This window comes from Hesperophylax consimilis, chromosome 23 (assembly GCF_061612785.1).
Source record: "Hesperophylax consimilis isolate HC1 chromosome 23, BYU_Hcon_1.0, whole genome shotgun sequence".
Lineage (NCBI taxonomy): Eukaryota > Metazoa > Arthropoda > Insecta > Trichoptera > Limnephilidae > Hesperophylax > Hesperophylax consimilis.
This window is the reverse complement of record NC_142858.1, coordinates 11,955,727-11,981,150: the sequence shown is the minus strand read 5'-3', so window position 1 is coordinate 11,981,150 and position 25,424 is coordinate 11,955,727. Positions and strand designations below refer to the sequence as shown.

The window sequence follows — 25,424 nt, the reverse complement described above, 5'->3', positions numbered from 1 at the left end:
ACACTAATCTAAATCACCCATGTTTTTAGATATCAAACCAATATAATACCAACATCTAAAAAATTGAACCATAATGAAAATATAGTACTTAAAACATTTAGTTTTCATTGGTAAAATTGTAAGCAAAATTAAATATTATTACCATTTAAACCATATGGATATAGATCAGAACTTTTTTTTGTATATGCATATACAAAGGAAAGAATTTAAAGTCAGAAAACTAAATACATTATACTTCTATGATGCAAAATTACAAATTAACAAAAATATAATACAATAGGTAATATTCTAAATAAAAATGCACGTTTTAAAATAATAGATTACTCAGACAAACGTCAATACTCCCAACTCAGAAATGTAAAAAAAATTGAGCAATTCAACTATAAATATCTTGGAGTCATTTTGATGATGGTAAACATCCATATACGTAGAAATGTATAGATTTAATAACTAAATCTATTTGAACAGTCAAAATATTCAGTTCACGACCAAAATATGCGGTTAACGGTCAAAATATGCGGTTAATGGTGTAAATATGAGGGCAACGGCCAAAATGTGCAGTTAAGAGTCAAAATATGCGGTTAAAGATCACAATATACACGATTAACAGTCAAAATATGCGGTTAACAGCCAATATGTGCGGTTAAAGGTCAAAATACGCTGTTAACGGCAGAATGACAAACCTTGATGCAAATGTTTGCAATTAACAGTGATCCTGTAATACTTTACTAAACGGTGTAACAGCGATATTATCGGTATTTCCATAATATATGGTATTACATATATAAGGTATAACAGCTATTTGTATTACCATAGTCGTTTGAACCCCCGTCACATTTGATACTACCACAAATCAGCGTATTTTTTCTTTATTTTCGGTTCTAATTAAGACCTCTATTATTTAGGCTAGTGCCAATAGGTTACGATATCAATATTGTGGCGAGGGCTGGTTCCAGTGAAACAAAATTCTGGAATAAAAAACATGAATAATGAACAACAACCTGTGTATTCCAAGTGCTTTTAAAGCTTTCTTTGTTACAATTTCCTGTCCCCACCCCTTCAACCAATCGATATATTTACAATTCTTGATGCCATTGTCCCACTGGAAATGTGATATTCATATAAAATATCAATAATATGACAAGTGTACTGGATAAAGAATCTCTTCAAATGATTGGTAATTCGATTAAAAACGGAATTGCAGACCGTTTTCTTGAGAACTTATAGTAAATACCTAATATATTATGTTGTGAGGCTGATATACAGATTATAACATTTTTTTTTTTTTAATTTTACCACGAAAACGGCGCTATATAAATACTTATCATTATTATCTGGAAGAAGAGATTTATTTGTTGTCAGATCTTTTTTTAGTAACACGTCTGAGGATTTATCGATAGTGTCGATAACGTGTCATCTTTCCATAGCACGACTGCATTGCTAACGTACAAACAACAGTTCACTTCGAGATTAAGAACACTAAATTATAGTTGTTAACTGTTGTTTGTTCGTTGGCGATCTGCAGAGATGCTCGGGAACGATGACAAGTTAGCGACATTAAAGATGAAACCATTTTCTATCGACCGTGCTAGATACTTAAAGCGATGCACTACGTCGTGTAATATTTTAAATTTAGCCGCTATCAATAACAACCCTTACGTAGATGGCGATAAGGTTTAAATTCCTGCTTAACACTCTCAGCCTGTTTTGAATTTTGCAAGAAAAAAACATGGCCAAAAAGTGCTTTTTATTTTATTTTGTGCATGTTCAGGCATAAATATTTTTTTTTTTCAATCATTTTATCAATAACTTAATTTGCTTCATTATACAATAAAATCATAACCGAAAATGGGTTCGTAAGTAGGAGATTTTGAACTTTAAAGCAGTTTTCATAGGCCTTATACATTATTTTTTTCTGGACTTATAAAAAGAATTATCTAAGAAATACTCGATTGTTTCAAAGGCCAAGATGTATTCTACTCGTAGTATTTAATTGAAGCATCTGAAACATTTGTAGGCGACCAAATTTCAAAGAAAAAACACATGATTTTGCATTACTACGTACGGCATCGCCTTAAGTAGAAGCTTTAATATGATGTATTATTTTTCAATCGTTCAATGGGAGAGTAAATAAATGATTAGTACGTTTATTTCCAGAGGAATAGCAAAACACCTTTCCAAGCGCAGTGCCCCCTTTTCTAGGTAATCATACAAATGAGTTCTTATTATATAATAATATTATTACCGCCGAGCTATCGCGCCGTGGAGTCAGCTACTTTGGGAGGCATCGCATTTTTTTGCATTCACAACTGCTTTGCTTTTTGAATATGTTAAATGCCACAATCAAGAAAAAAATAAGTTACCTAACCTTTATAAAATTGACCACCTTAGCTTTTACACGGGAAAATGCTTACGTTGAAAGTTGAGCCACAATATAATTTATCAATTTTTTTTAAGTAGGTATTTTCTACTGTTTAGCAATGTGGCGATGGAATGATCAGTTTTTTTAAATCTAAATATCAATGTTTTTTTTTTTTTTTTGGTTATTGTCGAATGAAGACTTGGTCTTTTTAAAATTGTGCTATTCATTCCTGGCTAACGAAAACAAAGTGTAAACAAAAGCTTTACCGTTTTATTGCAACAATTCTCAACCAGTCATGTCGGAGCTAATTTTGGTCGATCCCAATAAATTAAGATAGTGAATTTTGAAAATAATTATTATCCACTTTTAAAATTTTCACTATTTATGAAAAAAATGTGTCCTGATCGTAGGATAAATTGGTAAAAATAAATTAACAGCAGAAATTCTTGTAGGAATCTCAAAAAATTGGGAACCATTGATTTACGAGTAATATTGATTTACCATTGATTTATCGTAAGCAGATATAACCATTTGGTTTACTAATACCAAAGCGATTATTAAAAAAAACTGTTTCGAGATTTTTGCCCAACAATCTTGCTCTATGAATCCTCCTTCCTACACAGTAGCGGCCAGTTAATAAGTGCTGCCGAGCGCCGAACAACCATAAAAACTTCCGACATGGTTTATTAAAATATGAAACTCCGTTCGGTTATAACATCTCACAAAGATCTCATACGATAGGTACCTTCTAAGTATGCGTAACTTGCATTACAACTGTGCCTATGTTCACAGCAGTTCGTTTTCGATAGCGATCCAGAATTTTGCTACTTTGTTTGGATAATCTGTGAACTCTCGAAAGTCTCGTACATACGATTCTTTCTCAATATTATATTGCTTTTACCACCAGATCGGAAGGAACAGTTTGTTCAGTAGTATATTAAACGGGAACGCGTATGTGTGATAATGCTGTTGATATTGTGTCTTCAATTTAACATTTACTTTTTTTCAGCCAATGTTCCCATCACAGCTCTCTTTGATACAAATTACAAAACGTTATTATGAGATGAGTGATTAGTTTTTGTTAAGCATTGTCTCGCATTAATGCGATGTCTGGGAAGAAGTCCTTAGGGTTTTTAATTTTAAAGAGAGAAAGGGAGTTTTTCAGAAAAGGGTACGAAATCTAGTAAATTTAAATTGTATAATCATACATTTTCTTCACTGGCTGTATATCTACAAAATGGTCTTTGCTAAACAAAAAGAGGGGAGAATAGAGCTTATTTTAAATAGGTATGAACTTATCTCTAAGGCACAAGTTCATTCCTTCCTTTCCCCAAATTCCCCCTCTCATATCATTTCTAACACTCAATCTTGTTTGTTCTCAGGGCCACCTTTACGTATGAATAAAACAGATTTTATCATTTTCGCTCTCTACTCCATCTCTTCAAAATTGTTTTGACAACAGGTTCACCTCTAAACTACCGGATTTATTCGGTCGCGGAATCGAAAAACATTGTCAAGTGTTCAATAATGATTAGTTAGTAAACTTTGTATTTCCATGAGTGTTTTTTTTCGCCAATGAGATGGTGAATGCTTTTTATCTATAACATCGCCATCCGTTACGCTCAAACGTCCGCTCTACACTCGGTTACGGCATTACGTATGTACCGCGCATCACAAACCACCCCGCATGACTAGGCGGCCGAGCACGAAACATACTCAGTGCACTTTGCAATATATTTCCAGAGAGCATTTACGCGGATCAAAGTCGCACTCTCGCTATAAGCGCAGGTGTTTATGTGCGATATTTTTCGACCCTTCTCTACTAACGACATTTGACTCGTGTACTTATTTAGGATAATAAAAGGAATAACGTAATTTTACGAGGTCGGGGGCTGTAGATCTAGGTACAAGCATTTCCTTGTGGAAAAGCGTGGAAAAATATTCTGAGGGACAAAATACATTTGTCGACAATTTGTACTTAATAACAGTTTATTTTATTATTGTTTCATGTCAAACCACTCTAAATAATAGTCACAGCTCAATTGTTACTCATTTAATAAACATTCTTGAGTCATTTTCCCTTGCTGATTGGATGTTTTCTTCAATTTCCTTAGGGCCAGTTATTTCACAGAACTTTGAGCAATTTAAATAAATTTAATTTTTAAGTTCTGTTATTATTTCATTATATGCCAGTTGTTTTATAGAACTTGAATTAACTATAGACTTTGGATTATAAATTACATATTATGAAAAAAAAAATTTTGGTAATTTTGTATTCGGTATCCTCAAATATACAAAAGTCTAAAAGTTTCAACTCTCTTTAAAGAGAGATAAATATGCACCCTGAATTAGCCGATTGTGAAATCAGGACAGTGTCAAGGCTATTTTGCGCTACTCAATGTTATTTTAGTATAATGTAGGAACCTACATTAAAGCATTGTGTTTTAAGATTCTCCCTTAGTACTGAAATCACTCTTTGACCGTCGCAGTGGCTGTCGCAACGCACCCTGTATTAGCTGAATGCGTCGCATCACCCGGAATGAGCAATTGATGTATGTGAAATCAGGTTATAGTGTCAAGTGCATTTTGCGCTAATCAAGGTCATTTTAGTACAATGTAGGGATCTACATAAAAGCCTTGTGCTTTAAGATTTTCCCTTAATACCAAAATCAATCTATGACCGCCTTAAAAATCTTATCGCAATGCACCCTGAATTAGCTGATTTATAATATATTAAAGCCTCGTGTTTTAAGATTCTGCCTTAGTACTGAAATCACTTTTTGACCGTCGCATTAAGTACCATTTAATGTGGCTCTCGCAACGCACCCTGTATTAGCTGAATGCGTCGCATCACCCGGAATGAGCAATTGAGTATGTGAAATCGGGTTAGTGCATTTTGCGCTAATCAAGGTCCTTTTAGTACAGTGTAGGTATCTACATAAAAGCTTTGTGTTTTAAGATTCTGCCTTAATACGGAATCAATCTTTGATCGCCTTAAAGTATCATTTAATGTGGCTGTCGCAATGCACCCTGAATTAGCTGATTGCGTCGCATCAGCCGGAATGAGCAGTTGAGCATGTGAAATCAGGTGAGTGAGCTGGTAATCAAGAGGATAGGCCTTGCAGTAAGTGGATTGTTTGGTATTGTTTCAGAGCAACAGCAGTATGCGGCGGCAGACAGTGCCAGCCCCTCCACTGGGAAGACATTCGTCGCGTGCAAAGTGTGCGGAGACAAGGCGTCAGGCTACCATTACGGAGTTACTTCGTGCGAGGGTTGCAAGGTAATTAAAATACTTATACTAAATACATATTTTAATTCTACCGCATATAATTATTATTTTATTCTATATTTGATAAGTAAGAACTGATATGATTATATACAGGGTGTATCGGCACGTACCCGACAAACTTTAACCTGCTATTCCTTGGCACATTTGGAGTAAAAAATGTTATGGGCACTTTGCTGTCTGGTAACATTTTTTTTTAATAAAAAATTTACTATTCATATTTTCACCACATGTCACCAATGTTTTATCCTTTGTCAATGTTTGAAAACCCGTCTGGCAATATTTTGTTCGAGTTTCGTTGAATAATGTACGTACGTACCTACGTTGGCGCGCTTTTACAATCACAACGAAATGGCACGGCACCATTCGTCTCATTTTTAACTATTATTATTTAGTGTGTACGAAAGAGCGAGGACAATTTTTGACACACTTGCTAATAACAGCTGTTGAACCCGAGAAACAATTCCAATGACAGTGACGGAGTGTGGATTTTTTATTTATTTTTGTTTTTAAAGGAAAAAAAATGCTACCGGACAGCAAAGCGCCCATAACATTTTTTACTCCAAATGTGCTAAGGAATAGCTGCTTAAAGTTTGTCGAGTACTTGCCGATACACCCTGTATAATGATGGATGATATTCCTTTTGCCCTTTCCAGTAAACCTCAGAAATTAGTTAACACCGTTTTTAACCGGTCATCGCCCATGTAACGAAATTGAGTGTGACTTAAATACTATAATACTATTGTAGCCAGTTCCAGAGGATTTTAATTAGTAGTGAGAATAGGAGCGGTGAAGTCGTACATAAATTTTATAATGCAGATCGATTATCAATTAGTTATCTGTTTTCTTAAGTTATAGAGTGTGATTGTTTGGGGTAAATAAAATAGTAGGTATGAGATTTAGTAGAAGGTAGTTTATACATCTTTGAGTGCAATCAATGAACGTGTGCTGGTTCATCATACCTAATATTCAACCTGTGGCACTTTTCATCTTCAGATCTTCAAATCTTCAGTTTTATTTCAAGGTTGGTGAAATTTTGCACACCTGATTTTCAAAACAAGAGAAAAGTCACTGTCTAAGTCTGATTCTGAAAAACTCTATGTTAAACCCGGGCAATGCCGGGAGCGTCAACAAATTAAAAAAATAATAATTATGGATTGAAGCACAATAAAAAATACAACTTTCAACTTTCAGTCGTTTTGTTAAGAAGTATATATTTTAGGGTTTTCGGAAAAGTGAGGTTACATCATGTTATGCCATAAAATTACAACAACGACAGATCGTGTAATTTTAATTTTACATTGTCAGACTTATTTACTACCCCGCTCGAGCGCACTACTAATATTGTAATTTGATAACTGTTAAGTTCCAACAAAGATCCTACTTTCACGCGCCGCATCTTACCTATTCCAAAAAGACTTGGTGTCATATCAATACATATATCATATTATTTAATTAATACCATTCCTCAAAATATTATGGGAGCAAGTGAAACTGCTTACCAATGAATCCACATAGATTTTACCGCCTATCCCATATTTTAATGTTGTATAAATTTGTGCATACTATGGCAAGCGTTCGCTCAAAACGTTTTTGAAAACTTGAAATATGCCAAAAAAAATCACTTATACTAAATTACTTATCAAATTTGTTTTAAACTCGTATTAGTTTTTAGAAGTTAATATTTTCCCGGAAATAGTTTTATTTCTCGAGCTAATTTCAAACACGATTAAGATTTCAGTTTTCAGTATCATATAAATAAATCTATTTGGTTTCACTTCTTTTTTTCGGGAATGAATGAATGGAATGCAAATCTCGGAATCGGGTATCAGTCCAAAATATACTATTTTATAGAAAAATAAGTATGCAAGTATGAATCATACATGAAATAATAATAAAAACTTAAAAGAACTAAAAAACACTATTTTATAGAAACATAAGAAAGAAGTATAGAAAAAAACAAATTTACTGATAAATAAAACTAAAAACAAATATATTAAAATTAATAAATAGTAAACTGAAAAATAAAGAAAAAGTATATGTATTTTTAAAAAGATACAAATAAAAATTTAAAATATTAAACATTGAGATTAAAATATAAACATAATTAATATAGATTGTTTAATGCATATAATTGTTTGTGTGCATGTTTATTTATCGTAGGTATTATCTATAAGACAACATGTTTATGTTCAACACTTAATTTTAATTTTCGTGATACGAGACAAGTTGGACAGAAGTTTTTATAATTTATTTTTTTATTGTGTTAGGAACTCATATAATCTTTAAAGAAATGTCGTCCCCTTTCAAATATCCATTGATGTACACGGGCAGTAAATATGGATATAGAATTACTTGACTTTAAGTCGGTACTCAATGCATTGTATATTTTAGGCGCGATGAACCAGAATTGCCGTTGAGCGAATGAGGTTTTAGTTTGAGGAACCACGCAACCCAGGTTTGATGAAAAGCGGGTGTGAGCTTGGTGTTGTGGAGCCACCAGTAGGTTATTTTTTCTTATGTAACAAATGCTTACCTTAGTAAATAGCTGTCACATTCACAATATTCCCACAAAGGTTTGCTTAAAAGACAATGACGGTGATAATGAAGTGTTAATTACAATTATGAATACTTACATGTAATTAACTTTTTTAGTAAAATAATAATAATACCTACGTATCCAAAACCAACAGTATGATTGATTTTTGTTATTTGATTTTGGGGTGTTATGCCGTGTTGCGCTAACTCCTTCTTTAGCCAACGTTTCGGACAGCATTGCATCTGCCCTGATGATGGACATAACACCCCAAAAACAAATAACAAAAATACTTTTGGCCGTGAAAATCTTAAATCATATTTTTTAGAACGATTGTTATTTTTCCGATGTATTTGAGATATATTCTGTTGCTATTTTCAATGTATATTAATTTTAAAATTTTAAAAATTGTGTAACTTTACCTACTATTTTTAAGAAATTATATTACACTCTTATTATTTTTAAGTATTGGTAAATAGACTGGTCCCCCAGTCAACCCGAGAACATTTCTCTAAAAACTGGGTAGTTAAATTAGTCAATTAAGATTGTTACGTAACATATTATTAATTTATATTTTGCTTTATAATTTCAATAAAATAAAATATGTGTGTTAAATGAAACTCTTTGTGCCTTTTCAACAATCGGCTTCGTGGTTGAGTGGTTACGATCCTTGTCTCGTGGGTTCAAATCCCAGTACATTTTGGTTATTTATTTAGGCACGTTCCAGCAAATTTTCAGCATTGCCTTGGTTGACCACCATTCACAATCGAAAAGCTTGTTTGAAAAGGCTTTGGCCGTATTCGGTGACTAGATCTGAATAGTCAGATACTTCCCCACTTTCCTCTTTCCCGTACAATACACCCCTATCTTATCTCGGTCGTATCTCGGCAAGCGCAAGTAACTTTTTTTATTAGATATTTGTGATCTTTCACAATTGGCAGATTGATATGCCTCAAATATATACATTTTTTATATTTGCGGCACGTTCCAGAGTGGATTATATTATTTATATTGCCTTGGTGTAAGACCACCATTCATAAATGAAAAGTGGCTTGAAATGCCTTAGTCTTAGTCCTCCCCAAGTTTCTCTTCCGTATCTCCTTCCCATCCCAACCAGTGGCGGCTCGTGACTTTTGAGTGTATTTTGTATTTAAACATTTAAAAAATGGCATTATTAATGTTAAATAATCATAATAATCTTCATATTACAAATCAAGCAAAAGCCATAATAAAAACCGGGTCCTCAACAAATAAAGCACTGAACATTCCGATAACACACACCACACACGGACAAAGACACTTTCAATACTACGCAACCAAACTTTTTAACAGTATGCCCATTACTTTGAAACAATTATTGACTACAAACATATCTACAAACTTTCTCAAAAAACATGTCGTAGCCTGGATAAAAAATCAAGATATTCACTTTATTCAAAAGATTATAATTCCAAACCAAACATAACCAAAATATAATAAGTAAAATTAAATATTATACACGTTCTTTAAGAATTATCCAAAATACATACACTCACATATAAATGTGTGTTTTCATGCTTCAATATATGTCTGTGAAAAAAAAATAGTAATAATAATAACTTTCTACCACAACACATAAATACCTGTCACCCTGAATCACAAACATGTTAACATATCAGCACAGGTTCTCCTAGTGAGGTGTTCACGTAACATACAATATCACCCACACACAGTTTTACCTACTTCAACCTATGTTCTTTATTTCTTATACCTTTTTTCTGTACTTTTTTCTCTGTACTACGATATAAACCACTGCAAACATTTGTAAAATGTGTATTCAAGAATAGAAATAAATAAATGTATATTAATCGGTGCAGTGCACTGCCAAACTGAAATTTGCTGAGAAAAAAAAATCTGTATTTAAACATCATCGAAAATGTCGAATTTGTCAAACTTTGCATTCTACCACACTCAAAAGCCACCAGCCGTCATTACTCCCCACTACATTCTGCTTCACAAAATACCCCAATTATTGGGGCTGCCATTTCACTCACTGGCTCCAGACAGTTGATACTATTGTGGAGTATTCACAAAAAAAGTAAAGCATTTATTGATCTCTCGGTTGGAAAAAAATACGGCAATATTTTGACACTTTGTCTTTCTCTTCTTTTGCTGGAGGAGAGTTATTAGTAGAGGTCAAATTGGATGCTAAGGTTGTTCAACCAGTCAATGACTTCCAGGGTAACTTGATTAAGTGTTAATTTGTGATAGCAACATGAAAAGTATAACTAGATATTACAGATATTAAAGCTGTGTAGATTTAATGAAAAGTCAGAGCTCAACGCCAGAGCAAATGCACCGCTACAGCAAGCTTTATGAAACCGCTTCATTTAAACGCATTCTCGGAAATCCTCTTTTCCCATCAGATGTTCTTCTATTTCTTAACGAGAAAATCCATAGATTTCTGGGAACCTTTGTGCGAATGTTATATCCCGAAGCTTAATCCTTTCATATTACGACCTTAACTCTACAACCAAACTACCCCAGCAATTAATATGCGCACATCGGCAAGCTTCACGTGTAGCGCTTTATACCAATGTACCTACTAATCCTACCTCAAAATTTAATCTTATGATCAATAGAGTCATTCGAATCTATGATTTCACACAAGATAGTCTAATTAAAAGTAGGTACCCAATTTGTTCTTTGGTGCTTAATATTGTACTACTATTTGTTTTAAATGTGATTAACGAGAAATGTTTTTATATAATTTTATCTTGAATATCCACATTCAAGCTCAGAATATAATCAAGATATATCCACAGTCAGAGGTATGATACCACAAAAATACATTAAAATAATACTTTTGGCCGTGTAAAACTCAAATTATAGCTTATATATGGTATATTTGCGGCACGTTGCAGAGTGGAAGATATATGTATCGCCTTGGTGTAAGACCACAGTTCAGGATTGAAATGCTGCTTGAAATGGCTTTGGCCGTGTTTGGTGACCAGATATGAATAGCCATATACTTCCCCACCTTCCTCTTCCCATGTTCTTCCCCTCCCAACAACCTCCAGCCTCACAACTGGCAATGCCATAGTCTCACTGATTACAGACGACTGGGAGCAGTTGGGACTCTCGTGCGGTTTTATAAAAATAACTTGCTTGATACTTGATTAAAAATGGCTGCAAATAAAAATATTGATTTTTGTCAAGTACTTTCTCACGCTGAACATAATCACTATACCAATTTGAAAAAACAATATCGCCAGTTTACATACGACGTTTTAACTCCCGTACTGGCCGATGGAAGTGATTTCCTGCTTACAAAAGAATTTCGCGTTTAGAAAAGTTTGTTTTAATTTTCCCCCCATTAAGGAAAAAATAGCTCAGACACACGGACACGCCCACAAGACACTTCTATCGGTTTGTCAATTCAGTGCTTTATCTTGGTACTTGTTGTTTTCTCTGGACGAATAGAACATGATTGGCATGGTGCATTTATTGATAATAAATAAAATTACCTACTGCCAAACGTACACAGATTTTTTTATTGGTTTATAAATATGCATTTGCATAAATTTTATTACCAAAGTAACGGAAACGTCACAAAAACTAGTTTTGTGCAATAATATAAGCAAATTCGTATTTTATGTTACGTCACTACTTTTAGGTGGGTTTTTTTGTATGAAATTGTAATTACATTAGTATTTCAAGTTGTGTAAGTATTGAGTGGCGGTTCTCTCTTGAGTGCATTTGTGAAATGAACTCCCTTAAAAATATAGAAAAGAAAACAAACTTGTGTTATAATTTTACCACCCTTTGAAAATGAATCCATGAGTAATGAATTCAGCGACTGTAAGACTTTCCATTCTAATGGTAAACCGTGAGATAATATAACTTATATTCTATTATGTGATATATCAGAGGAAACGCCTAATTTGTAGATTCCCATTAAAAATTCAACATTCAGCAGCATTTGTGGGATCCTCTGCTTCGGCTGCTCTTGCTCTTTGATACTGGTCTAATACGGGTGGGCCAGAAGTAATTACGTGGTTTTACGCTCATTTTTTCGTTAAGTTTTGGATACCATCAAGATGGTATCTTTAGATAAGCAAGATGGCAGCCTTCAGCGGCAATACACTGATGTATTTTATTTCTGAAGTTTTTGGCCTGCTTTTCTGTACATTTAGAAGGGTATAGATTATTCCGGTCTTCACCTATTTTAAAGTGTGGGGGCGATGTTTGAAAACTTTTTCTTTCAAATAACCGCACGTTCTTAAATCTGAGTAGCGCGCTGGTTATCCCACGTCACCTCTCATAGACACAAGTCGAGTAGGGAAAATTCGGCCATAGAAATTCGAGCTGTGTAGCTCCCCACATCCCCGTCTTATTGGAACCACAGATCTTCATGATTAGTTCTTCACTCAATTGTTGCAATTTGTTGCTGCCGCTGTAGGTCGCCAGGTATTAAAAACTTCATGAAAAAATGGGATTAAATAAAGATAATAATAATAAAAAATTAAGTCTAGTTTATTCGTTTTATTTTTATACCTCCTCAAAACCGGGTCATTGCTTCTGCCCCACCCTGTACTTATCTTGTTGAGATTGAATCCATTTATGGAATTGCGAGTTGCAACTGAAGTTATTCATTATTTGTCCGTTAGTAGTAGTAGTATTGATGTTGAATGTTTATATTAAGGTTGTTGGAGGGTGGTGGTTCCATTCAAGATTTCTATTTCATTCCACAAATGCTGTTGAACGTTGAATGGGAATGTTTAAATTAATCAATTCGTCTTGTATAGCAAGCAAAAGGAAAAAGGATTGAAGATTCCCCAACTAATTAATTAATTACTTTAATCTAATCATTTTCCTATGGTCACGTGGATTAATTTTTTTCGTCAACAAGTACATACTTTTTTTACTATTTATTTTAGCTTTCACCCATTAAGGGTAATCTTGGATATATAAATTTCAGAATTTGTCTTAAAAATAGTTTAATACTTAAACTACAGTTACATCGAATGATCAAACATGTTTATAAAAATACAGTAAATGATAGTAAACAAACATACGGATGATTCTAGAAGAGTCACTAACGTAAACAGTACAGGGCTGGTGTAGTAATAGTAGGTATCACAAAAAGGACTTTTATGATGATGACTTGGATGATTAATTTACAAATTACGAAGGAGAGAAAATACCGATGATAAAAATTTATTCAAATTAATTTTTGACACAATATACAAAATTATTAACTTTTCAATTAGATTAAATATCCCCATTACACGGTAGGTAGTTACATATCATAAATTTGTCTTTATATACCTACAGATGTGTGAGTGTCTGCACGTGTATGTGTGTATGTATTTATACAGGTTTTGTAGAGAACTTATTTCTGACATCAATCGGAAAAAAACTACACTTTTTGATGTTTATTTTTCAACCAAAAATATTTAAAAATGGGGATAAGCAGGATGACCAGTGAAGATTTTTTTTGTTATTGAAAAAAAAACATAACAAAGTCACTGGATTTAATTTTTTTATCAAAATAATATCAGGAATCATAGGTAGTTAATCAAGATCATCCCTTAACACCCTGTAAAGTGTTGATACCACACACGGGCAACAAAGAAATAAATTAAAGAATATGCATTTCATAAAAAATTGTACGATTAAAAACCTCCGTCTTGCCTGCGGCAAAAAAAAACATCAGGTGATGGATTATTACTACAGTTTGCAAAACAAAGAGGCATACATAGACTAGATACTAGAATATTATTACGGAGGACAGTGCAGATTACAGAGGATACTGCAATCTGCTCGACTAGCTAACATTATTTACGATTTTGAGAGGAACCAAAAAGATATCTTTTTAGGTGAATATTTGTATTTCATGAATAAGCAATTAGTTTGGACAGTCGAACAGGCACATAGCTACATACTTACGTGGTAGGAATGATCGCAATCGCTTCTCGACAGTTTGGTATTGTTACTGCCCACTGGAACTAAGAAGAGTCTCGAATAAAAATTTTCTCGTGCACAAAACTAGGCTGGAATATTTTAGCAATCCTTCTGCTGGTTTACATTTAAAGGTTATAATTTTTCTTTTCTGTTTTCAGGGATTTTTTCGGCGGAGCATTCAGAAACAGATAGAGTACAGGTGTTTGCGAGATGGGAAGTGCTTGGTCATTCGGCTGAACCGAAACCGATGCCAGTTTTGTAGGTTCAAAAAATGCTTGGCTGTCGGCATGAGTCGTGACTGTGAGTATATTTTATTTTCTATGTTTACACATGTACATTTAAAAACCCTATTGTTTTCTGACCTTTACATATGTTACTATACAAATCTTGAATAGTAGATTATAAAGGAATTTATATCCATACGTATCTCTCTATCAGTTCTCTTTGCAAGATATACAGGTAAAGTTACATTCCTGAAATCGAAGAAGCTAGACCAAAGGTCATTTATGTGTTAAATTTAGATTAGACGTGAAGCGAAAAAAATAGGTTCCGCTTTTTTTACCTCCAACAGACCTCCAACACTCCCAAAACTTTAACTAAAACTACCAAATCCGTTCTGCTTGCACCGCTTACCGCGTTCTAATAGTGAAACAAGTTGCTACAATATTATGTACAAATAATTTTTCAATGTTATTCTGACTCGCACCTGTTCAGTGTGTTAAATGTTTTAGAACCACTCTGATAAACTGCCATCAACAATTCTGAAAGAACTGTTCTCAATGAAACAGTCAGATAATAAATCGAATATATCATATTACTAGTTTTGAACAGTAGACCTCGCGTCCAGAAAGAGACGTTTATAGTATTTTCTTATTTAATAAATCAAAAACCAAAATCTCCATCGAAATCATGTGTAAGTAGGTACTTAAATACTTACCCACTTAATTAATATAAACCATATATTTGATTTTTGCAACTTTTTATTTGAAATACGGAATTATTCTATAATTTTACAAAGAAACATTACTATCTCGACGACAATTCTTATTTCAAACTTTCTTATACTTTCTACTTTCTGAAACTTATTTATACTGATGAGTTTAGGTGTGCTAGTATTTTCCCAAGCATGCCAAAATTAGTTTACGTGAATATGTCGCTAGGGAACCTGTACCGAGCTGTTCAAGGTACTTTAGCACCAAAGCTCCCATGCTTCATCTTGTATTGCACAATGTAGGTACAATGTACAATGCAATAGACTCTGTATCCGGTCAGCTGCCTTGTAGGTATGACCCGCAGTGGAATCCTAGAATTAGGTTTCCTTGTTACCTTGTACACAATGTACAACCCTATCAACTGCAATGTAACTAACTAACCATCACGCCGTTTCCTGGTAGGGGTGGGCACCGCCACACCACTCTGTTTCGGCACATACACCCCTTGATTCATTCACATTTATATATCGTCTCATACATGCTCTTCTGTCATTCTGACTCTTGACATGAACTGACTCAAGCACATATTACATTGTCAGTCTTCCATTCTTTCATTCGGACGTCCTCATTTTTAATCTTATCCATCTCTAATCTCTAACATCTGTTTTGGTCCTATGCAGCGGTGAGGTACGGCCGCGTGCCGAAGAGGTCCCGCGAGCGCGGACCGGAGGAGGGATGCTCGCGCGATGGGCCCGCCGGGCAGGAGGAAGCTGCCGAGTTGGCGCGCGCCGTGGCCGCTGCGCATCGGGCGCACTGCGCGCCGTTGCACGCCGAGCGCCGACCTGTTCCGCCCAACGAGCTGCTGCTGGTAAATATCTATTTCATAAATATAAGGACGCACTGGGCTCAAGTACGCAACGTATCCATGTCCACGTTTCCAGGACGACGTACACACTCGTCGTACGCACGCAACACAGATTTGTGACAGACCACTCTGTAAGCGTGCTTTATGTTAATCAAGTCTAAACAAGCAATAAATGAGAGTTAACGCAAATGCCTAAATACAACTTAACCTTAACCATCAAATTTCTAAAGCATCTATTTTTTATAGAAAATTTATGGCTTGTAAGTTGTTGTCCAGATGTCTTAATGCATTGCGTACGTGGGCTTGGTGTATCCTCACCTTATTCTCGTATCATATTATTTACTTGTATTAAAAATACAAGAAACTTTTAATTCATACCAATTGAACAAAAAATATAGCACCGCTTGTGAAAGGGGGGTCCATTCAAAGAATATTGTATATAATCTGGCAGTTAAAGAATATCTACAGGGCCTAGTTCCATGAGCGTTGTCTCAGTACGATATCTTTGCAATATTAATTAACTCATCTGTCAAGCATTGGTACAAAATAAATGCACATTTTGAATAGTTAATTAATAAAATAATTTTAGAAGCTACTATACCGCTTGTCTTAGTGATAAGAAGTTCCAATTTTGAAAATGAAAAGTTCATTGAATTTGAAAAATGTTCTGCATTACGCATGACACAATCAAAAGTGTTATGCATTATCCACGACACGTTTAAAAATGTTATGTATTATGCATGACATATTGAAAAATGTCAAGCATTGTGCATGACACATTTGAAAAATGTTATGCATTATCAGAGATGTGCTTTATTTCAAATAAATCCATTTCAAATGGAAATGCAAAATGCAAAATGGGTATTTTCCATTTTGCATTTTAAATGTTTTTTAAAAACCATTTTGCATTTTGCATTTTAAATGCTTTTCTCAATGCATTTTGCAACATTCTTCCTACTATCTCCACTCATCTTTTTTTCATAAGCCCCAAATATCAGTCGGTCCTCAACCTCGCTATGAGAGATAATTTACATTTGTCAAGTTGCTCCCTGGTAGGAGCCCTGGCAATGGAGTGATACCATTACAAAAAGTACTGAACATGGGGCCATGACGCTGTAATATTAAATTTTAGATAGCAGTTTCTACGTTTTTACGTTGGCAACATTAGTCCCGCGCAAATTTTTTGTGGTATCATAATCTGTAGTCGTGGTGTTTTTGGATTTACCATCAAGTAATATGTTTGTTCTACATTGATATCCATTATTAAATGACAAAAATGTTTAGAAATTCTATAATTATTTTATTGTTTGACCTGAGAAACCATTTTGCATTTTCAATGCATTTTGAAAATAGGTATTTTGCATTTTGCATTTGAAATGCTTTTCTAAAAACCATTTTGCATTTTGCATTTTCAAATGGAAAAATTTTGACCCATTTCCATTTTGCATTTCAAATGGTTTTGGGTACCCATTTTGCACATCTCTGTGCATTATGCATGACACGTTTAAAAATGTTATGTATTATGCATGACACATTTAAACATTAAATATTCAAACCTTTTACAATAGATTTAAAAATACTTATAGTTCCAGACTAATTGCGAAAATTTGATTTTTTTTGTTTTAACCCAACTGCTCAACTCAATTTAGAAATTACTTCTAGTGTTTGAATTGGGGAGTGGCGTTAATAAAGTTTATAAGGTATTTTAAAAAATACATTTATTCAAGTACATGAAAAGTAAGTAATAATAATAAACCTAGATGTTGAACGTAAATAACGTAAAATGATGTTAACTAATCTGTACTAAACAGAATAGAAATATAATAAACTTCGGTAAATGACATAATACAAATATCAACACAAAACAGAAATAAAAAATAACTTAACAAAATAATATAATACGAATATCATTAGAATAAGAAAGATAGTTAGGAACTTAATAATAAAAAAATAAACTTAAATAATAAAATAGTTATAAAAGGGATGAAAAGTATGAAAAGGGATGAGGTTTATAAGTATTTAGGATACCCACAATCAAATAGATTAGACCATAGTAGTATTAAAAATGATATTAGGATTAAATTTCAAACTAGGATCAGGAAAATTTTAAAATGCAATCTATCTGCTAAAAATTTAGTAAAAGCAATAAATACTTGGGCAATACCTCTATTAACGTACTCATTTGGCATAATTAAATGGTCTAATACAGATTTAGATAACTTAGAAAGATTAATTAGAACTACGCTAACAAAGTTTAATTGCCATCATCCAAATTCAGCTATAGAACGAGTTAATTTACCTAGAAATTTAGGAGGTAGAGGTATAGTCAAAATAACTTCTTTGAAACATAATCAAGTAGAAATGCTAAGAACTTTTTTCCATAGGAAAGCTCATAGCTCAGAAATGCACAAAATAATTTGCAAGGCAGATAGAAATATTACACCTTTAAATTTATACGATGAGAATGCCAACATTTTTATAAATCCCAACCAGGAATTATTAGATTCCTGGTCAAATAAAATTTTACACGCAAAACACTTCAATTATCTCAACCAAACGTATGTTGACAAAATTTCGTCAAACAAATGGTTGAGTATTGGAGAGTTGAGCGCAGAAATAGAAGGATTTATGCTTGCCATTCAGGATAGAGTCATTAATACTAAAAATTATAGAAAGCATATAATCAAAGATACAAATCAAATTGATGATTTGTGTAGAAAATGTTTGGCTTTTCCGGAAACTATTGAACATATTATATCGGGATGTTCTATATTAGCACCGTCCGAGTATACATTTAGGCACAATCAAGTTTTAAAAATAATTCACCAAAATTTGGTAATTAAACATAACTTGATTGACTGCCGTAATGTAGTACCATATTATGAATACGAACCAAATTCATTTTTAGAAAACGAATTTTATAAAATATATTATGATAAAACTATACTAACAGACCGAGCGATTAGTCATAATAGACCAGATATAGTTTTACATGACAAAATTAAAAAAAATAACTTATATCATTGATGTCGCTATTCCAAATTCCTGTAATATTCAAAAATCTGTTAGTGAAAAAATAAGAAAATACACAGATTTAGGAAATGAAATAAAAAGAATTTGGCATTCTCAGACTATAAAAATATTACCATTCGTTATTTCGGCTACTGGCATTATACCTAGCTCTCTAATTAAAAATTTAGGCGTATTAGATCTATCAAAAAAATTATATATAAAGATGCAAAAGTCGGTCATTTTGAATACATGTAGGATAACAAAAGATTTTTTAAATATTTATGTTGAGGGATCAGTAGGATTTATAGGCCCTGTTAGAAGTTCTACCGAGCCGAACCCTCTGATATGAAAATATCTGGAGACGGTGAATTATTTTCCCATTTGATCTCTGGTGATTTGACGTGTTGTTCTTGTATTGTTTTGTATTTATTTTGCTTATATAATGCACTTACATAATGTTGATTGACTAGATGATCATTTGTGGAAAAGTGAGTGGAAGGGTTAAGTTTTTCCTTTGGGGAAGACTTAACCCGGACAACTAAATCGGAAGTTTAAAAAAAAAAAAAAAACTTTAGAAGGCAGAATAAATAAAAATAAGAAATAAATGTGCTTAATTGGTAGTTAATAATAGAAGGTAGGTACCTACAGAGTTAGTTTTTAAATTGTTAAATTCCATAGACAGAGATGGCAATATTATAAGAAATGGGTAAATAACAAAATGTATACTAATAAACACAATCACATCCTCCCGCTTCACAATAGTTATATTTCGAAAGCTAATATAATAGTTTTAGACATTATGATTAAAAAATGTATATGGGTGTGTATAATAATACCAATATACATATATGTATAATGGGTTCATATAATCAAAATATGTTTTTGTAAAATTGGTTGAATGAAATTTAAACTTGTAATTACCGTTAGGTTTATCTAATAGTTATTTGATTTGTGATTTGAAAGCTTTGATAGTTCTTCAGTTTTGATTTTATAGAGAAGTGCATTAAAAAATGTATTCCTTGATAAGTATAATGGTGTTAACAAGCACTAGTTTTATATTTATGTATTTCTATGTTACCGTGCGATCTTGATCGGTTATTTGTTTTTGGTAGAAATGGTTTGTGAATTTGTAACATTGCATTCTTTTTGAAGATTTTTTTAAAACTAAGAACCCTAAAATAGTTAAAAAGCTGCGTGGTTTAAAATATCTACATTTTATCACGACGACTTTCAAAATTAACCTCTGAACTTTTCTGTAGGCGAAAGGTTAGTTTTTCATTATTTCATATTACTTACGGATGCACCATCAATTTGTAATTTGTGTATTTTATTATTTTGTCTGCAGGGTGCCAGTTCATCGTCTATCGCAACATCGTCCTCCGATGGGCTGGAGATGCAGCGTGTGTGGCTGTGGCAACAGCTGGCGGCGCGCGTCACTCCGAGTGTGCAGCGCGTCGTGGAGTTCGCCAAGCGCGTGCCCGGCTTCCCGGAGCTGAGCCAGGATGACCAGCTAATCCTCATCAAGGTATCACTGACGGGACGAGACGCCTATATAATCGTACTCTCTTAATTCGATCATTATATCATCTCTAATAAATACATACACTTTTTAATCCTTCTTCAAACTCATATTCTGTGACGCACTCACTTTTCTCAATGGTGTATAATCAATGGTCCTCAACACGGCATTTATAACGGGATTGCACTCAACAAGATCATAATTTTTTTATGTGAATACCGTACTAGAGTCCCAACTGGAGCCAGTGCATGGGATTGTGGCATCCCCAAGTGGGATATGTTATGTATATGAGTGTAGTGGGGATGCGTTTCAAATTGTCTATACAGGGTGTATCAGCATGTGCCCGCAGATTTTAACCAGCGTTTCTTTAGCTCATTTGGAGTAAAAAATCCACATGTCATTTTGTTGTGCGTTTCAACAACAATAAAAATTCTGTCATACATCGCCACTGATCACACAGACACACGTTGCAACGGATACCGTGTTACCCGCTCTGTCCCGTCTGTATGGGGATCTTCGAACGGGATAGATTGCGTATCGCGTGATGCACTTAGTTGTAACCAACATCTGGTGGAAGTTTTTTAAATTAGTTTTTAGTTGAAAAAATAACATTGGAAAACAATTTTTATTTAAAATATGTTCAGGGCTCAGGAATCGCTGGTTAAAATCTTTCGGGTATGTGTAATACACCCTGTATATTATTTTTAATCGATTAATTGTGAAATTATACAAATTATTTTTTTTTTAAATGACTTCTTGATATCTTGATGATGAAGATGCAGAATCAACATTAAAAAATATATATGTAGGTATATCTACGAAATAATTAGTACCTAAGTACATATCGATTTTAAGAAAGTATGTTGATTTAATTGAGACACAATTATATATGTGAATTTTTTTTAATCCTTGATATGGTTTTAGCTGTTCCTATAAACATATTATTAATAATTTAGAAACATAAGTCCAATGAAAGAGAAAGAAGATTTTTATTTACTAGATCAGATCAAGCTTTTTTGTGTAACCATTAACACTATGTTTTAGATATTATAATAATACTATGTATGTTTTTGGTTTTTAATATTGTTTTTTAATAATATTTAATATAGAAATGTAAAAAAAATAAAGCGATATTCTCATAATATATAATTTATTGTATTTAGTGTATATTTTCAGATAACAAAAAATTGGCTGCTTGCGAATGGCGATGGCGATTATACAAAATATTTTCCATTGTGATTTTTCACATATTTAATTTTCTTATTGTTTAAACAGAAATATGTATTTGGTTCAATTTTAAATGCGTATTAAAATTGCTTTAAAAAAAAAAATATATATATTTATGTATGTGTGTATATATATATAAATGTATATGTGTGTATTTATATATATTTGCGACTTTCTGCTATTTGATTTGTTATTCTGATTGTTGTATGTAGTAGTCTGACTGCTTAATAATAAGTTCAAATTGTGACTCTTAGGAAATATTTATCCCAATGGCAAAACTGATCCTATTAAATGTTTCTCAATTTGCAACTCTTACGGATTGGTCTAATCTATTAAAATAACTGTTTTTATTCAATGCTTTATAACTCTTGTGCAACTGTTGTAATTTAAGCATGATTTGATTTAATTGTTTTCATTGAGTTTCACCAACACCATCAATTGATCTGTCTTGTGTGCAAGTTAGCTAGCTTACAGATTTTTGTGTTTTGCTAATATTGCTTCTAAGTTACCTATACGAAAATTAAAAAAATAGTGGTCAATATCATTTTATAAACATTTTCACAGGGAAAACTCTTTCAGCAGCATTGCTTCTATGGCATTATAGTCAAATTTAAAAATAAAAATGTTGATGACTACGAAAATTAAGTGAACATAATTAATAAGATGATATACTACATACATGTGTATATAAATACTTAGGTAGGAACTTACATACACTTAGATTGTATCTTGCGTTTATTTAACTTGGAAACCAAAAACATATAATATTCAGACTATTTGGTACATACGGTGTGTTAAAGACACTGAACTTGTTATAACTGTTGTTAACTTTATATTTTAACCACTCTAGATATAGGGTGTTAAGAGACGTGCCTGACTTACTTTAACCAGTGATTTCTTTTGTGATTTGGAAAAGAAAAATTTGATGACATGGCGAAATTTGGAAAACAAATAGCAAAATTATCACAGGAGACCAAAATTTCATTTATATTTTTACTCCAAATAGAATCAGGAATCATTGGTTAAAGTAAGTCAATATGTCTCTTAATACAATGTTTTTTTACTATCGTTATTGCCATTATTGGTCACGTTAATAGGGCTTTTACACAACATAAGCATGCTCGGGATCATATCAACAATTGCAAGCGATTTAGTATAGTAAGTACAAATATTATATTCAAAGAGTAAGATACATAAAACAAAAAAAATGTTCACATCCTTTGAATGCATATTTACAACTTGTTATATTTGCGTCGCTATTAGCTCCCCCATTATATGATTGATTTTTTCAGATGGGATTTTTCGAAGTTTGGTTGACGAATGCAGCTCGTCTTGCTACGGAATCCACCCTTACGTTTGACGATGGAATATACATAACTCACCAACAGCTTGACATCATGTATGACGTAAGTAAAACAATATTAAAAACATTGAATATCTATTTGAACAAATGTTTGTAACTTTGAATACCATATGACTCCCATGCAGGGCTACCATCCATTCAGATACATTGGGACTGTCAGCATTATGGAGCCATCTATCTCGACAAAACCTGAAATTTCCTTGCAAAATCTATATGTAATGTTCTGATTTAAACCTGCAATGCACCAAACTGTTTTCTAATGAACGTTTTCCGCGACCTTGCTGATACGTTTCACTTAATATGGCACGTTTTTGTGTACCCCCGTGATCCAACAAGTCCTCACCCACTCATGGCAACCCTAGTTATATGTTTCAGCATAGAGGCAGGGTATTTACTTCCCCTCCCCAGCCCTCTTTTACAGTTCCGCACGAGATACTACATTTTCTTCTATTTTTTTCATACTAGCAGCAGTATGAAAGATAGTCTAGAGCCTCGATTAGGCTTCAGGTGTAGTCGTATTTTCTCTGAAGAAGTAATATCATAAAATATGATGTGAAAAATACGTTCAGTTTATATTATATTGGCATGTTTTAAATGGAGTTTTTATAATTATTACAATATTTATTCATATTTCTTATAGAATGGTTTTGCAACATCAGTGCTGCGGTTCACGTCCAATCTGAACGCCCTCTGCATGAATGAAACAGAACTTGGCCTGTTCTCAGCAGCGGTGCTAATAACAGCTGACCGATCCGGAGTTACAGACGTCAAGGCAATCCAGCAGCAACAAGACAAAATCATTGATGCCCTTAAAATACAGGTTAGAAAATTTAGGAATGCAGGTGATGTTGTTATATAAGGCACCTTGTTATTTTCAATTCAACAAGAATAGAATGAACTTGAACTTGCGTTGCAACTTAATGCAGTCCAACAAAAGCGAGACAATGATTGCCACTAACAGTTTTCCCGTCCATTGCAGGCTGCACACTCCAACCCGCTAGGCGGCAGCGCACTGGCCAGCAGCGTGGGCGCGCTCCTGGCAGACTTAAAGGCCATCGGCACCCGTCACGCTCTGCTGCTGGACTGGTTCCGCCTCAACTGGACTATGCTGCGTCTCCCGCCGCTCTTCGCAGAGATATTTGACATTCCAAAGAGTGACGAGGACTTGCAGTAAACGGTCGTGACTCAGTGCAATGTGACATTATTGTGATCGTCGTACCGGCTGGTAGTGACACTAGGCACGGTAGCTTTAACGGGAGTCTTATAGGGAAGCTATTGCGATTTTGATTATTCTTTGTTTTGTATTATATTAAGATGTCCCGTAGCTATTCTTATGAACCTTTCAATCATCTCTATAATATTTATTGATATTGATGTAGATCTTATAATATGCAGGGTGCTTTGCCAACTATCTGTTTTAGTGTTTAAGGCATTTATGTGTGTAGAATACAACGCTGAGCCTTGCAAACGGTTTGGGTGTTCTACTCTCTTTCGGGCGTTTGCCTTCTTACTGTGTTGTGCATTACACATATCATAAAATATTAGATGTCTATTTATATCCAAATATTATAAACCATAGTGTAAAGTAATAAACCCTACAAAACATATTTCAAGAAAAACTTTGCAGATGAGAGGATTTATCTTCATTGAATTTACCACCATCTACAATAAACTACATAATATTATATAAATTTGTGCAATTTATAATGTAGATCTCAATTTTCCCCTAGAGTACAAAATAATATTATCCCACCAAGAAATTGAGTTTTTCATGAATATTTTGCTCTCGAGTTGAGTTGTTGAGATAGAGACAGACTGTATTATTTAATTATTGTGTGAACTTAGAATCTATGTCAGAGTTTTTAAATATCATTAGTAAATTACCAAATTAGTAATTTTCATTTTCTCAGCGTAAACATAGTTTCAATAAAATATTGATTTATTATTACATTTTATTTAGATTATGTATTCTCATTCCAATGCCCACCCACAGTGGTGTTTGCATTCTTTGAAGCGTATTATTACAATATTTACTATCCGCCTGCTTTCAGTACCATCATCATTTAAATAGAACATCCTTTCCAATGATTATAACGAATTTAGAATTAGATTTTATGTTTTACTGATTTTAAATAGTAAATTTAATTAATTGAGAGCAAACATGTTCAATGATGTTATTGTAACCGATTATCATATATTAGCGTACAAAATTATATGTATTATGTTATTTAAGAAATTTATGGATTATAGAACAATCAATTATCACCCATTCCTGTTAACTTAACAACAGCATATAAAGACATATATAATAACTTTATCTATTCCTCCAAATTGACATAATATTATGAAAATAGAAAAAACGTGTTTAGTCGTTAT

At 33.3% G+C, this 25,424-nt stretch overlaps 1 protein-coding gene across 1 annotated transcript in view; it reads left to right on the top strand.

Annotated features, from left to right (window-relative positions):
• The window catches only part of Eip78C (Ecdysone-induced protein 78C), an 81,141-nt gene extending 56,919 nt beyond the window's left edge, over positions 1 to 24,222 (top strand). The window contains exons 3-9 of the mRNA XM_089645973.1: positions 5,515 to 5,642; positions 14,289 to 14,430; positions 15,743 to 15,930; positions 20,285 to 20,464; positions 22,978 to 23,091; positions 23,689 to 23,895; positions 24,010 to 24,222. Coding sequence (XP_089502099.1) covers positions 5,515 to 5,642; positions 14,289 to 14,430; positions 15,743 to 15,930; positions 20,285 to 20,464; positions 22,978 to 23,091; positions 23,689 to 23,895; positions 24,010 to 24,222 — 1,172 coding nt within the window. The remainder of the gene's footprint in view (positions 1 to 5,514; positions 5,643 to 14,288; positions 14,431 to 15,742; positions 15,931 to 20,284; positions 20,465 to 22,977; positions 23,092 to 23,688; positions 23,896 to 24,009) is intronic.
• Positions 24,223 to 25,424: the final 1,202 nt, after the last annotated feature.